General features: G+C 45.0%; 1 protein-coding gene across 1 annotated transcript in view; it reads right to left on the bottom strand.

Moving 5' to 3' along the window:
- Positions 1-14,268, bottom strand: part of GABBR2 (gamma-aminobutyric acid type B receptor subunit 2) — a 349,107-nt gene that overhangs the window by 100,014 nt on the left and 234,825 nt on the right. Inside the window, exon 8 of the mRNA XM_086683581.1 lies at positions 310-370. Within this exon, the coding sequence (XP_086539707.1) occupies positions 310-370 (61 nt within the window). The remainder of the gene's footprint in view (positions 1-309; positions 371-14,268) is intronic.

A 14,268-nucleotide genomic window follows, 5' to 3' on the forward strand; every position in this document is an offset into this window, starting at 1 on the left:
TCTAAAATCAAAAAAACAATGCAAGCTTTCTCAGAATACTGGAGCGGGCTTAACCCCCACTCTCTATACTTTCACGAGCCTCTCAGAGTCATGTGGGAAGACTGAATAGCCTGAGAAGTCATGCAGTTGAGAAAAATGTTCTAAATAAGTTGAAACTAATGTTTTCACAGAGAAGTGTTTTCTACTGACTCTACTCTCTCTTATCTGGAACATCATACTTTCATTGCTTTTGATGTATTTTATTGCAGAAACACAACATCCCCATATAAGAACTCATCAACTAGAAAGAATAAGCATCAAAAAGCGTACCTTGAAATTGAGTAAATTTAATGGTCCCCATCCTCTCCCCATTCCGGAACACAACTTGACCCTAAAAACAAAACAAACGAAAATAAAAGAGAAATGCCATATTAGCTCAGACACTATGGATCTCAGCTGAAATTCATAAATCGTACAATGTGACTATTAATATTGAAAAAAATAGGTTCCCGCTAGACTGCAGAGGCAAAATTAAACTAATTGTTTTAAAACCGGTTGTGACTTTATCTGGTTCATCTGAAGAGCACAAAATCAATAATGAAAACAACACACGTGAATTAAAGCTGAGATATGCATCACCGTTATTATCATGATTATCCATTAAACACCCATGTGTCCTGTTATCCTGGGACAAGGTCTTCCGGGGTGCTGGAAAGATGGAGGCGGAGATGAGGCCCTTGGAGCCTGGCCCCGACTCTGCGCCTGTGCCCTACCCATTAAGGCGACTCTGCTCAGACTGTTTGGCATGAGGACCAGAAGGGGGCTGGAGGTTGGTTCGTATTTCTTATTAAGGATAGAGAATGTTTTTGTAAGTTCTTCCTGAGGGGTGACATCAGCCCCAATTATAAATGGGCTATGGGGCAGCACAAAATTAAGCTTCTTGAGCCAGTGAGACCTGCCTTGTGTCACAGGCAGCTGAGCATCCCTCATTAGGGACCCCGGGGGCTACACACAGCATCATATGCTGTATTTGCCTTGCTGGCTGATACCGGGCTTCCATATGCTGGGCTAAATAAATCGGGGACATGAAGAGCGGGTGAGGTCTCTCCTTGGCCAAGACCCATGACCCATCAAAATTCAGTAACCGTGCAGGAAATCGACACATTCTATCAATGAATCTTTTTGACAAGCTTGAATGGAAAGGGGGATGATCCTCATTTTACAGACCAAGAAACTGAGACCAAGAGAGGTTATGCACTCTATATTAGGTTCACTGTAAGTGAGGCTGCTGGGAGTCAGATCCGAGTTTGATTTTAATGCCCATGCCATTTCACTACAGCATGTTGCTCCTATTCCAGAAATAAATTCTTTCCTATCTTTCCATTAACATGCAATTAGAAAAAGAAATTGTTTAAAAAAAATTTTTAATGTGTATTTATTTTTGACAGAGAGAGAGAGAGAGAGAGAGAGAGAGACAGAGCATGAGCGGGGGAGGGGCAGAGAGAGAGTGAGACACAGAATCCAAAGCAGGCTCCAGGCTCCGAGCTGTCAGCATAGAGCCCGACGCAGGGCTCAAACTCACAGACCGTGACATCATGACCGAAGTTGGACGCTCAACCGACTGAGCCACCCAGGCACCCCAGAAAAAGAAATTGTTTTAAAGAGACACTGCTTTACTCTCACTATGCTCTTGTTTCATCAAGTAATAGCACAGACACTACTTTGGTTTCCACTCAATTCTCGGGAGAAAGCACCAAAAAGGATCTTCCTTTGGTGGAAACCCAAAGTCTGAGGCCCTGTGGCTTTTGCAACAAAGAGAATCACTCAACCTGTTCTCAGAACGAGAAACACCTTCTAAGGCCACTTTGACACCTTTTTGAAATCCTGTAGACAGCTGAAAGTAGTATCATTTTGAAACTAATGCCAACTGAATTCCATATTCAGGTGATGGCAAGTAATTCCCTGAAGTGTGAAAACATTTCAGCGTAAGGTGAGACAGGAGCTGTGATTTTATTTCTAGGGATGATTGAAAAGCACAGAACATCTTCTGAAAGGATCACTTTTATGCAAATAGACCACTTTGCACAGCTGGGAAAGATGCAGACATTGTGGACAAGAGGACATTTCGTGTTTTGATAAAGGTGGAGATCTAACTTACCCATCTCCTGCCAAGCTTTGAAGAACTCCAAACACTTGTAGGTATAAAATGTGGACAAATTTTGCAGAATCTTTTTTTAAAAATTGTATTTAAATTCTAGTTAGTTAACATACAGTGCAATATTGGTTTCAGGAGTAGAATTCAGTGATTCATCACTTACATACAACACTCAGTGCTCATCCCAACAAAGGCCCTCCTTAATATCCATCCTCCATCTAGCCCATCCCTCACCCACCTCCCTCTATCAACCCTCTATCATTAAAAGTCTCTCATGGTTTCTCTCTCTCTCTTTTTCTTTTTCCCCCCCTTCCCATATATTCAACTGTTTTGTTTCTTAAATTTCGGGGCGCCTGGGTGGCTTAGTTGGTTGAGTGTCCAACTTCTGCTCAGATCATGATCTCACATTTTGTGAGTTTGAGCCTGCATCGGGCTCTCTGCTGTCAGCACAGAGCCCACTTCGAATCCTCTGTCTCCCTCTCTCTGCCCTTCTTCCATTGGTGTGCTTGCTCTCTCTCTCAAAAATAAATAAACCTAGGGGTGACTAGGTGGCTCAGTTGGTTTAGTGTCTGACTTCGGCTCAGGTCATGCTCTCACAGCTTGTGGGTTCGAGCTCCACGTCAGGCTCTGTGCTGACAGCTCAGAGCCTGGAGCCTGCTTCAGATTCTGTGTCTCCTCTGACCCTCCCCTGCTGGCGCTCTGTCTCTCTCTCTCTCTCTCTCTCAAAAATAAACAAATATTAAAAAAATTTTTTTAAATAAACATAAAAAATTATTTAAAAATCCACATATGAGGGAAACCATAGTGGTATTTGTCTTTTTCTGACAAATACCATGTCATATACACATATACATTTGTATATATACATGTATGTATACATACATACATACATATATATCTTCTTTATTCCTTTATCAGTCAATGGACATTGGGCTCTCTCCATAGTTTGGCTATTGTTGATAATGCTGCTATAAACATCAGGGTGCTTGTACCATTCAAATCTGTATTTCTGTATCCTTTGGGTAAATAACTAGCAGTGCAATTGCTGGATTGTATGGTAGCTCTATTTTTAACTTTTTGAGGAACCTGCATACTGTTCTCCAGAGTGGCTGCACCAGTTTGCATTCCCACCAACAGTGCAGGAGGGTTCCCCTTTCTCCATTCTCGCCAACTTGTTTTTCTTGTGTTGCTAATTTCAGCCATTCTGACAGGTGTGAGGTGGTATCTCATCGTGGTTTTGATTTGTATTTCCCTGATGATGAGTGATGTTGAGCATCTTTTCATGTGTCTGTTAGCCATCTGGCTGTCTCTTTGGAAAAGTGTCTATTCATGTCTTCTGCTCATTTCTTAATGGATTATTTGTTTTTTGGGTGTTGAGTTTGATAAGTTCTTTATAGATTTTGGATACTAACCCTTTATCAGCTATGTCATTTGCTAGTATCTTCTCCCATTCCATTGGTTGTTTTTTAGTTTTGTTGATTGTTTCCTTCGCTGTACAGAAGCTTTTTATTTTGATGAAGTCCCAATAGTTCATGTTCACTTTTGTTCTCTTTGCCTTCAGCCATGTGTCCAGTAAGAAGATGCTGTGGCCGAGATCAAAGAGGTTACTGCCTGCTTTCTCCTCTAGGATTTTGATGGCTTCCTGTCTCACATTTAGGTCTTTCATCCATTTTGCATTTATTTTTGTGTATGGTGTAAGAAAGTGGTCCAGGTTCATTTTTCTGCATGTAGGCATTCAATTTTTCCAACACCATTTGTTGAAGAGACTGTCTTTTTTTCCATTGGATATTCTTTCTTGCTTTGTTGAAGACTAGTGGACCATATAGGAGTTGTGGGTCCATTTCTGGGTTTTCTATTCTGTTCCATTGATCCATGTGTCTGTTTTTGTGCCAGTACTATACTGTCTTGATGACTTACAGCTTTTAATATAGCTGCAGAATCTTTATTAGTTAAATGAAAAAGTATATACTGAAATGGTCTTCGAAACTTGGACAGAATGACACTCGATTGGAGTATGAGGTAGGGATGAGAACCTCCCTTTACTTTGTAAACAAAACTAATTACTCCATCTTTGAAGTAAGAGCTGTCACATTTTAGTTTTTTTCACAACAACTATTTTTACTAACAGTAGCTCCTCCTTCTGTCTCAGGTAATGCAATGGAAGGAGGCCAGTGTCCAAGTATCACAAACCTGGACAGTGCCCCCTCGGGCAAATTCCTGAGCATGGAGCTATGGACCTAGCACAGCTTCTGACCTACAGCAGGTGCTCAGTAAATGGCAGTAGTAATTCTCATTGAAAGATGTTTAATAGCAGAGAGCTTTAATAAAAAAGATTTAAAGTACCAGGAAGCTTTCCAACCCATAGGCAAGGATTTTCCATAGCATATGATTCCATCTGTCAAAGGGATAAACTGTTGGATCTGGGTCCAAGGTGTCCTCACCTCTCAGAAACATCAGCCCCCAAGTGACTGAGTTCTCCAACCACATGAGCCAATGGGTGGTGTAGAACACACAGATACATAACGGGCTATTTAGAGGGTCTGTGCAGAGAAGAAGCCAGGAAGCTCCATGAAGCCCCCTTCTGAGGAAGATGTGCCATCCGATTCTTTCCTGAAGGAGTTACCATGGCACATGTTGGGTCTGACCACTAAAGCCAGTTGTGTTACCCTGCCCATGGCTGATGGGGGCAGGGGGCACTATCCCAGCCAAGTCAATGTCAATAAGACACAAGGACACATGGACACAAGGAAGCCCACACACCAATCAGGTGATTTTCACGAAATTCTGCCCAATAGGTGTCTTTCCACAAATGTTTGCCTATTCTGGGCCAGGTTCTTAGCTTCTAGGTGCTGATTCGTATCCTTGGAGAGATTTATATTTGATTAGGAGAGACAAATAAAACAAGTTTGCCACTAAATGAACAAGATGACTTTAGTTAGTGAAGAGCGCCATGAAGAAAATAAGAGGAAGTGGCTGGGCGAGGGCAGAGGTCTATTGCACAGTCAGGAAAGACCTCACTGAAGAGCTTCTAGAAGAGCTGAAGGCTGCAAGACAAGAGGGAGATGCTCCAGGGGAAGGGCAGAATCAGGGCAGGAACAGAAAGGGCCAGGGTGGGGGAGCACAGCGAGGGAGCGGGTAGGTAGGCAGGGCCAGGTCACATCCGACCTGGAGGCCATGGAAGGCTCTGGAGGGGATTTTAAGCACAGGGAAGAGCCCCGGGTGTGGGGAGGCTTAGCAAAGCTGTACTGTGATCTGATGTAAGGGTTGAGCAGATCGATCTGGCAGCTGGATAGGGAATGGATGGTAGTATGGAAACAAGGACACAGAGAAACTTGGGCTCTGGCAGCCGGTCATCGCGGTGTGTGGTGACAGTGGCTCAGGCTAGCATGAGGACCCGATTCTCTCTCTTGCCAGCTCAGAGTGCACCACCAGGGTGGCTGGACATTGTGGCCTGAACAGTAGTGGACTCCCACGTGCCTTCTGTCCGGGTCGACACTGTGGAGTACTGTCCTAGTGCCCCCTTGGGAAGAAGGCACTCATTTCCCCAGCTGTCAGGCATCTTGGCTGCTGCTGAGTTGCCTAGCACCCCAATGGAGCTGTGCCAATGGCAGTCATGCCCCCTCCCCGGGGGGCAGCCGACATCCAATGGTCAATGTGAAGGGACACAGTTCTACCCCCTTCATCAATTCTGGGCAACTGTGAAGGAGCATGGGATCCAGAAGCCCCCATGGGATGGCTGAGGTCATGGTTACAGCTGATCAATTTCAACTTGTCTCTTTGCCCAATCCTGCTTCACTTCCTCCCTCCCAGGTTTGGGCCTGATCAACTTCCTGTATGCAGATCTTTGTCTCAGAATCTGTTTCCTGGGCAACCCGACCTAAGACACCTGCCACCAAAGGTCACGGGGGACTATGTCTTTCTTGCATCCTGAAGGAGCCTGCATGAGAAGACGGTGGGAACAGAGGCGATGGGTTCTGAGTAAAGCCCTTGCTTCAGCCTCACTGTGGCCTGGCATTTCAGCCAGGAGGCTGGGCTGGCTTTGCCTTTCTTAAAGCCCAGCTTGAGCAGGGATTTGTCTTGCTCTTCTCCCCACACACATATTCTTTATGTCTATATAAACGCCATGACTCTCTTTAAGCTTTCGTCGTGTGTGATCCCAAGGCTATAACTGAGGATCATCACGTGCACTAGAGACCAGTTCCTGTGACGTGCTGCATTCCAAAGCAATGGAGTTGGGTAGCTCTGGCTGGCATGGTGGCCGAGCTCTGTCTGGTGGCTCACAGTCTATATCCTCCTGTGTGCTGCAGGGACCCAAAGTCCGAAACCACATTCCCCACCATCTCCTGCCAGCTGGTTTCCATTTAGGTTCCGCTAATGAGAGGCATTCACGAGAGATTAGAAAGTATGCATAAGGGAAAAGCTATATTTTTTCTGCTTTGGCTGTAGCAGCAGGAGTTCTGAGTGACTGCAGGTGTCTGTGGACCCCAGCATCCCCGAACTGGCAGCGGGGGGCAGGGGGGCTCTGAGCTGACTGCTCAGTGGCCAGTGGTGGGGTCCCCACAGTAGCAGAAACAGCAGCAGCAAGAGCCTCAGAGGCCAGTGTCCTTGGGTCCCCATTATTTTATTTGCATTCCTAATCTGCTCTGGGGTCATTCTTAAAACTCCTCAGAAGTTAGAATCCATTATCAATCAGCATGCAGTCTAGAAAATAGAAATCACTTTGTGCATTTCAGAGGCAGTGCTAATACCATATCCCTTCTGTTCCTGCAGCCCAAGGGGCTTAGTAGTTTCTGTAAATACTTATCTCCAGGGATAGCACCTTCCTGTTTTGCTCCTCCATCCTTTTCAACAAAGTTGTAACCGGTTCCCTGTATTAAATCTCCCTCTGAAATGCCTGAAGTGGTTTCTGTTTTCTTGACGGCATGCTGATTGATAATGGAATCTAACTTCTGAGGAGTTCATAAAGAATGACCACAGAGCAGATCTGGAATGCAAATAAAATAATGGAAGTAAAGCCACCAAGTGGATCATTTACAAGGAATTTTTTTTTCTTCCTGAAAGAGATGTTGCTAATGTCAAAGAAAACAGTCTGTTTCATAAAAGTCGATCCAAACAAACAGTTCAGGTTGAATCAGGAGCAATAAAGCTGCATTTCTTTGTTGGAGAAATCTTCAGAATGCACAGGATAACACATGGAAAAAACTTCCCTTTCAGCATTCACCAGACAAGAGTCAACACTGCCCCCAGTGTGACCCCGAAGAGTCACTGAGTGTTTCTGAGCATCAATTCTCCTATTTGAAAAATAGGAAGTGCAATACCTACTCGTCAGGATTGTTTGTGAGAATTAAGGAAGGTATTTATGAAAAAGGCATAACACAGGGCTGCTGCACATAAAGGGTAACTCATAATTCTTCCAGGGAATTGGAGTTAGCAGAATTTCACCTGGTGTCAGTTCAGAACCCCCAGGAAAATCAGTGGTGAATGAAATGTACACTAGGATTCCAGTAGCCAGCAGGATTCGGCAGCTTCCTCTTAGAAAAATTGTTTCCATTGTTCACCTTTAATGTGTCACTACTAAGTGAGGGAGATTTACTCCAGTAGCGCCTGGGTGGCTCAGTTGGTTGAGCCCAACTCTTGAGTCTGGGCTCAGGTCATGATGTGAGGGTCATGGGATCAAGCTCTGCGTCCAGCTCCACACTGAGTACTTGAGATTCTCTCTCTCTCTCCCTCTGCCCCTCTCCCCCAATTGCATTCTCGCTTGCTCTCTTCTGCAAAAAAAAAAAAAAAAAAAAAAAAAATTTTTTTTTTTGTTCCAACAGCAGTTTATGAATTGTATAGGTCAAGTCCTACACTGGAACTCTTCTTTCTTTCTTTCTTTCTTTCTTTCTTTCTTTCTTTCTTTCTTTCTTTCTTTCTTTCTTTCTTTCTTTCTTTCTCTTTCCTTCCTTCCTTCCCTCCTTCTTTTCTTTTCTTTTCTTTTCTTTCTTTCTTTCTTTCTTTCTTTCTTTCTTTCTTTCTTTCTTTCTTTCTTTCTTCTTTTCTTTTCTTTCTTTTTGGTTGCTTTCAATTTCACAGCAGGGGCTAGGGATGCCCAGCCCCAGACATGATCTGATGTTGGGCTGGAGCTGGAGGCTGGACAGAATGAAGACTTGCTCATCTCAGCCTAACCCCCTGGAGCCCCAGGCTCACTAAGGGGCATAGTTTCTGCAGGTCATGTGCATTTAGGGAAGAATTTCCATCTTTAATATGACCCTAACTACACTCTTGTCCCTGGCAGTTGATTGGTCTCTGGGAGGTGTGAACAAGCATGCTCATCTGACTGCTTGATTTGTGCTTTGAGGGAACAAGATGTGCCCTGACATGTCACACAGGCAGCAGAATCTCTAAGGAGTTGGAAACCGAAGGGGGACAGGAGATCCTGGTCAGCGCACTGCTGTCTGCATAGATGATCCAAGCCCACCTTGGACTGTTCTGCTGCCAGCCCTCCAACCAGGACAACGCTGGTTTCAAATGAACCATGAGGACTTGGAGAAAATACTGGGGCTTGAATGCTGGTCAGATTTTCCATCAAGGGTAGAGGTGCTGGGGCACCGGGGTGGCTCAATTAGTTAAGCATCTGACTTCGGCTCAGGTCATGATCTCCCAGTTTGTAGATTCGAGTCCCGTGTCAGACTCTGTGCTGACAGCTCAGAGCCTGGAGCCTGCTTTGGATTCTGTGTCTCCCTCTCTCTCTGCCCCTCCTCCACTTACACTCTGTCTGTCTGTCTGTCTGTCTCTCTCTCTCTCAAAAATAAATAAACATTAAAACAATTTTTAAAAAGGCATAGAGTTGCTCATCATGTAGGCTTGAAGAAGATGCCTTCTGTTTTCCAAAGGACAGCCGATTAAAAGAGAAATATCAAACAACTGTGCATGTCTACCCACGTGCTCTACAAAGGTGAAAAATACTTTTTTTCTGCCTGTGCCTTAGACTAATATAAGTCATATTTTGCATTCTATTTGAACTACTTTTCTTACATGAAAATGCTTTTTATAGGTCCAAGCCTGGAGAAAAGTTTGATGAATCTATTGAGTTTTGGGCAGTGGGTGTGCAGGGAACTAAGAGGAGGGGCAGGATGGGAGGTGTGGCCTGTCCCACAGCCACCCTTCTGAGGGACCGTGATCTGATGGTCCAAAGGGTTCCAATGGTGATCAGTCACAAAGCTAGCGAGCCTAAGGCAGGGCTGGGCACAGGGGAGAGGAGAGAGATGAAGAGAAGACGGTTGGGTGGATGGGCCAAGAGAAGCAGGACCAAATCCTTTCCTTCCAGTTACAATGCAAGAGTCAGGCTTGTTTAGAATAGCAAAATATCAGAAATGAACAGAATGCCCACATAACAGAACAAGCGCCAAGTAAACTGTGATGGACACGTTATGAGATATTATGATAACATGCATTCAATCAACTACCACCTAACACCTGTTGGGCACGTGCTAGACAGGCACCCTAGGAAGGGTGAGCAATGTCAACACCGTCCTAAATCGCGTGGATTTTGTAGCGTGGCGGGAAATGTAGACAGTGAACAGTGAATGCACTGATAAATATGTATTCACAAACTACACTAAGTGAGATGAAGGAAAAGAACAGGGTGCTACGAGAGAGAACTACAGCAAGAACCTAACTTAGAGTGGGGGTCAAGGAGGGCTTTTCTGGAGAGGTGGCATTTGTGCCAAGATCTGAAGGAGTTAGCTAAGAGTGAGGAAGAGAGGGTCCTGGGAAGAGGGATTGCAAGTGCGAAGTTCCCAAGGAAGGAGACAGGATGAGAAACAAGAGTTGCTGAAGATCCCGGTGGAGCCGAAAGAGGCACCTGAGGAGGAGATGAGCAGGGAATGTGATTGGCAAGGCAGAGAGGTGCAAGGTCATGTGGAACCTTACAGGCTGTATCAGGGATGCTGAGCTCAATTCTGAATGCCAGGGGCGCCGATCTGAATTACACACACTTGAGCATTCTGTTACAAACGTTGCAAAAAAGTTATTTGCAAAGTGGAAAAAGTGATTTGTGATTGTGCCAGACAATGGCCAGTTGTTCACCAAATCCATTTCCTTTTCCTCTTGGGCACATGGTTAAATTGCACTTTCTAACCCCCTTTATAGTTAGGTGTGTGACCATGTGATAGTTCCAGCCAATGGGATGTGGGTAGAAGTGGCATACGGTGTGCCAGATTTGGCTCGTAAAAACCTCCCATAATGTCCTTCATGCTCCTTCACTGCCCCCATCTGCCAACTGGATTCACTGAAAAGTGAACTCTGAGGCCTAAGGAACAGAGGGGACCCGAGATGGAAGAGCCTGGGTTCATGAATCGTCATATGGAAAGGCTTTTCACCAACCAGAAACATCCATTTTGGACTTTGCATATTAGAGAAATCAATTTTTACTGTGTCAATCCACTAAGATTCTGAGATATCTTTGTTATAGCAGCTGGTGTTATTTATCCTAACTAATAACACAGTGTGAGTAAAAAAAGGGTAAAAATCATATTTATAGTATACTCACAACTATGTAAAAATCACTCCTACCAAATAAAAATGTTAAACGCTCGTTGGTTTTAGGTTGTGTGATTATGGCTTTTTCTTCCTTTTACGTTTCAATATTTTCCACTATCCTATGATGCGTATGTATTATTCTCATAACAGGAAAACTTTACTGAAAAGTTTTTTTGAAAAGATGTTATAAGAAGGCACATTTTTTTTTTTTTTGCAGGCAAAAATAGCAACATCATCACCAACAAAATAATACTCCCTCTTGGAATAGATTAATTTTTACTGACAGCTTTGAGTTTTTGTGAATAAGAGCCAGAGATCTATGCAAGCATAGCACATTTCCCCCTCAACTTGGAATAATGGAAAGAGCAACCAACAAGGGGTCTGAAGACACAGAAGCAGGCTGTGCTCTGCCATTTTCTAGGAAGTGTACCTGGGACAAGTCCTTTCTCAGCTCTGTTCTCAGGTTTCCCTCTGCAGAACACGCAGAGATAACATCCTTTAAGTTATTTTTAGCTCCACTGAAACATTTGTGTATAATATCTGAGATTTTTTTTTCTGGGGTTATTCCTCATTAATCAATTCTCAACAACAACCCCAGTCGGATGCACTGTGTGTTATTATTATCCCTATTTTACAGATGAGGAAATGGAGGTGCTGAGAGGGTAAGAAATCTGCCTGGGGTCACGCGACTTGTAGGCAGGACTGGGATTCACTCTAGATTTGTCTGACTTTAAGCTTATGCTTCTAACTACATTCTACCCTGCCCCCTTGTGCAAGAACTGGTCACTGATTTGAAAATGAGCTCCTTGCAGGGATCAGAGTGAGTCCCAAGCAGCCTTGGTTGAGGGGAGGGAGCAGGGGTAGAGTAGGTGGTAGGTAGGGGGAAGGAAGATAGCTAGTCAGAGATGTGTTGATAAATGTTTAACAATGGGCTCTTTGGGGGAGGGTCCTGGTTTGTAGTGTTTGGGAATTTCTATGGTGTAAATACTCCCACCAAGGCAGATTTCCAGCTCTCAACCATTTAACAACTGGTCCATCAATTCTTGACAATTTAACAAATGGCTCTTGGCTCTCTTGGGAGACTGTAGGATCCAGCTCCAGCCCATTGGTGGCCAGGCCAGTCCTCTCAGGCTTCCACAGTAAAAATGTGAGGAGGAATGCAAAATGCTTAGGTTTTTGTTTTTAAAGTTTATTTATTTTGGGAGAGAGAGAGAGAGAGAGCGAGAGCATGAGCAAGGGGAGGGGTAGAGAGGGAGAGAGAATCCCAAGCAGTTTCCACACTGTTAGCACAGAGCCCAACACAGGGCTCAATCTCCCGAACCACGAGATCATGACCCGAGCCGAAACCAAGTGTCGGACACTTAACTGACAGAGCCACCCAGGCGCCCCCCAAATGCTTAGTCTTTACCTGCACAAGGGGTGGATGAGAATCTTTTCTCAGAAATGGGGCAGGGGGCTTCAGAACAGAGCGGGAAGAGCTGGAGAGAAGGGACCTGTACTGCTTATCTGTCGTTTCAGCTCCCACACTGCGCGGCTCCGCTCAGCTCTGGACAGAGAGAGATGAGCAGCCCAAGCAGAGGTGAAGACCCAAAGGTTATCACAGGTTGGGAGATCCAGATACCCCTGCAATCTGTCGGGTTGGGGGTCTGTGTTCCCTGGGCCGAATGACATTTGCTGAGACTGTTTCTGAACAATTAAGCCAGAAGGGGCTCTGGGCTCAGAGGGGGAGGTTCAGGGTTCTAGTTCTAGGGTTGTCACCAGCCCCTGTTTGCCCATAATTATGCTCCCTCCTCTCAGCCTCAGTTTCCTCACAGAAAATGAGGGAGCAGTTGCTATATGTTGTGTCTGTTGAGAGCTTACTCTGGGACAGGGCATGCTTATGCTAGACCCTGGGGAAATGCAATGATTAAGCCACAAAGTCCTAGTCTTCTAGAAGCTCCCAGTCTAATGAAGGTGACAGGCAAAAAAGAGAGAGAGAGAGAGAGAGAGAGAGAGAGAGAGAGAGAGAAAGAGAGAGAGATACTTACAAGGCAGGAGAGGGTGGGTACAGAGGTATGAGCACAAAAGGAAGGGCACTCTCTCAAGGAAGGGCATGGAGGGGACAGAAAAGGATGAGTGTGAGTTAGCTGGGCAAAGAGGATGAGAGAGGAATGTGCTAGGCAGAGGGAAAAGCATATGCCGAGGCCTGGAAGCAAGAGAGAGCTTGGCTCTATGAAGGACCAGAAGGAAGGGCAAGGTGGCTGGCGGGTGGTATGCAAGGGGCAGGGAGGTTGGTGGAGGCAAGGATGGCAAGAGCCCACATCAGGCAGGGCTTTGGACCTCATGTGGCAAATGGGGGCCACAGAAAGGTTATTATAAACCAGGAAGTAACAAGTCCAACACCCTCTTTAACAAGAAGGAAATCCTCTCATTTGTGACCACATGGATGGACCTGGAGGACATCATGCTAAATGAAATAAGCAAGATCCAGAAACACAAATACTGTCTCGTATCACTTCTGTGTAGAATCTACAATAGTCACACTTATAGAAACAGAGAGTAGAATGGTGATTGCAAGGGGCTGGAAGGAAGGAGAAATGGGGAGATGTTGGTCGAAGAGTACAAACTTTCAGTTATGCACAATGAGTAAGTTCTGGGGATCTAATGCACAACACGGTGACTGCACATGACAATATCGTATTGTATATTTGAAAAATGCTAAGCGGGTAGATCTTACGTGTTCTTGTTGCAAGAAAGGGAGGCAGGGAGGGAGGGAGGGAGGGAGGAAGGAAGGAAGGAAGGAAGGAAGGAGAAAGAGAAAGAAAAGAAAAGGAAAAGAAAAAAAGAAAAGAAAAAGAAAAGAGCAAGGTGATGGGTATGTTAATTAGCTTGATTGTTGTGATCACTTGGCAATGTATTTGTATATCAAATCATCAAGGAGTACTCCTCAAGTATATAAAAATCCTATTTATCAATTATGGCTCAATAAAGCTGGAGGAAAAAAAGCTACTTTGGTGTTGTGTGGAAAATGGACGGGCATGAGGTAGGGGACTGGATGCAAGGAAGCCTGTTGGAAGCTGTGTGAAATCCAGGTGAGAGATGAGGGTGACAGAGCTGTAGAAGAGTCCATAATTCAAAAGATGGGAACGAGGTGGAATCCACAGGGCTTAGAGATGCCGCATTTGAGGGCTGGGGAAGGCGACGTGAAGAATGGCTTTCTGGTTTGGCAGACAGATGGTGGTGCACTCCTTCCTTACCTGCACAGTCGGCAGAAGGGAGCTGCCCCAGCCAGTGAGTGGGGTCTTTGCCCAGCTTCCGGGATGGCTAGCTGAGCCCTGTAGCTCTAAAGTCACACACCATGAGACCCTCCTCCAGGCTTTTTGCCCCCAGCCCCAACCTCTCTTCTTTCCTGGTCATTTGCAGATGCAAGCATCCCCACGATTAGAAATACTTAATTTTGCTTTACTGTATGTTCTATTTTTGTTAAATAGATTAGTCTCCACCAGGAAAACCAAACTGCTGACCAGCCGACCTGAAAGTCTGAGACGTGCAATTTGCAATCTGTCAGAATCTTCACTTTTGGCCAGGGTGGGCTGCAGACTGGCCTGGAGGGGGTGGGGCAGGGCTCAGAC

The sequence above is a fragment of the Puma concolor genome, chromosome D4, assembly GCF_028749965.1.
Source record: "Puma concolor isolate L17-30 chromosome D4, mPumCon1.1.hap2, whole genome shotgun sequence".
NCBI lineage: Eukaryota > Metazoa > Chordata > Mammalia > Carnivora > Felidae > Puma > Puma concolor.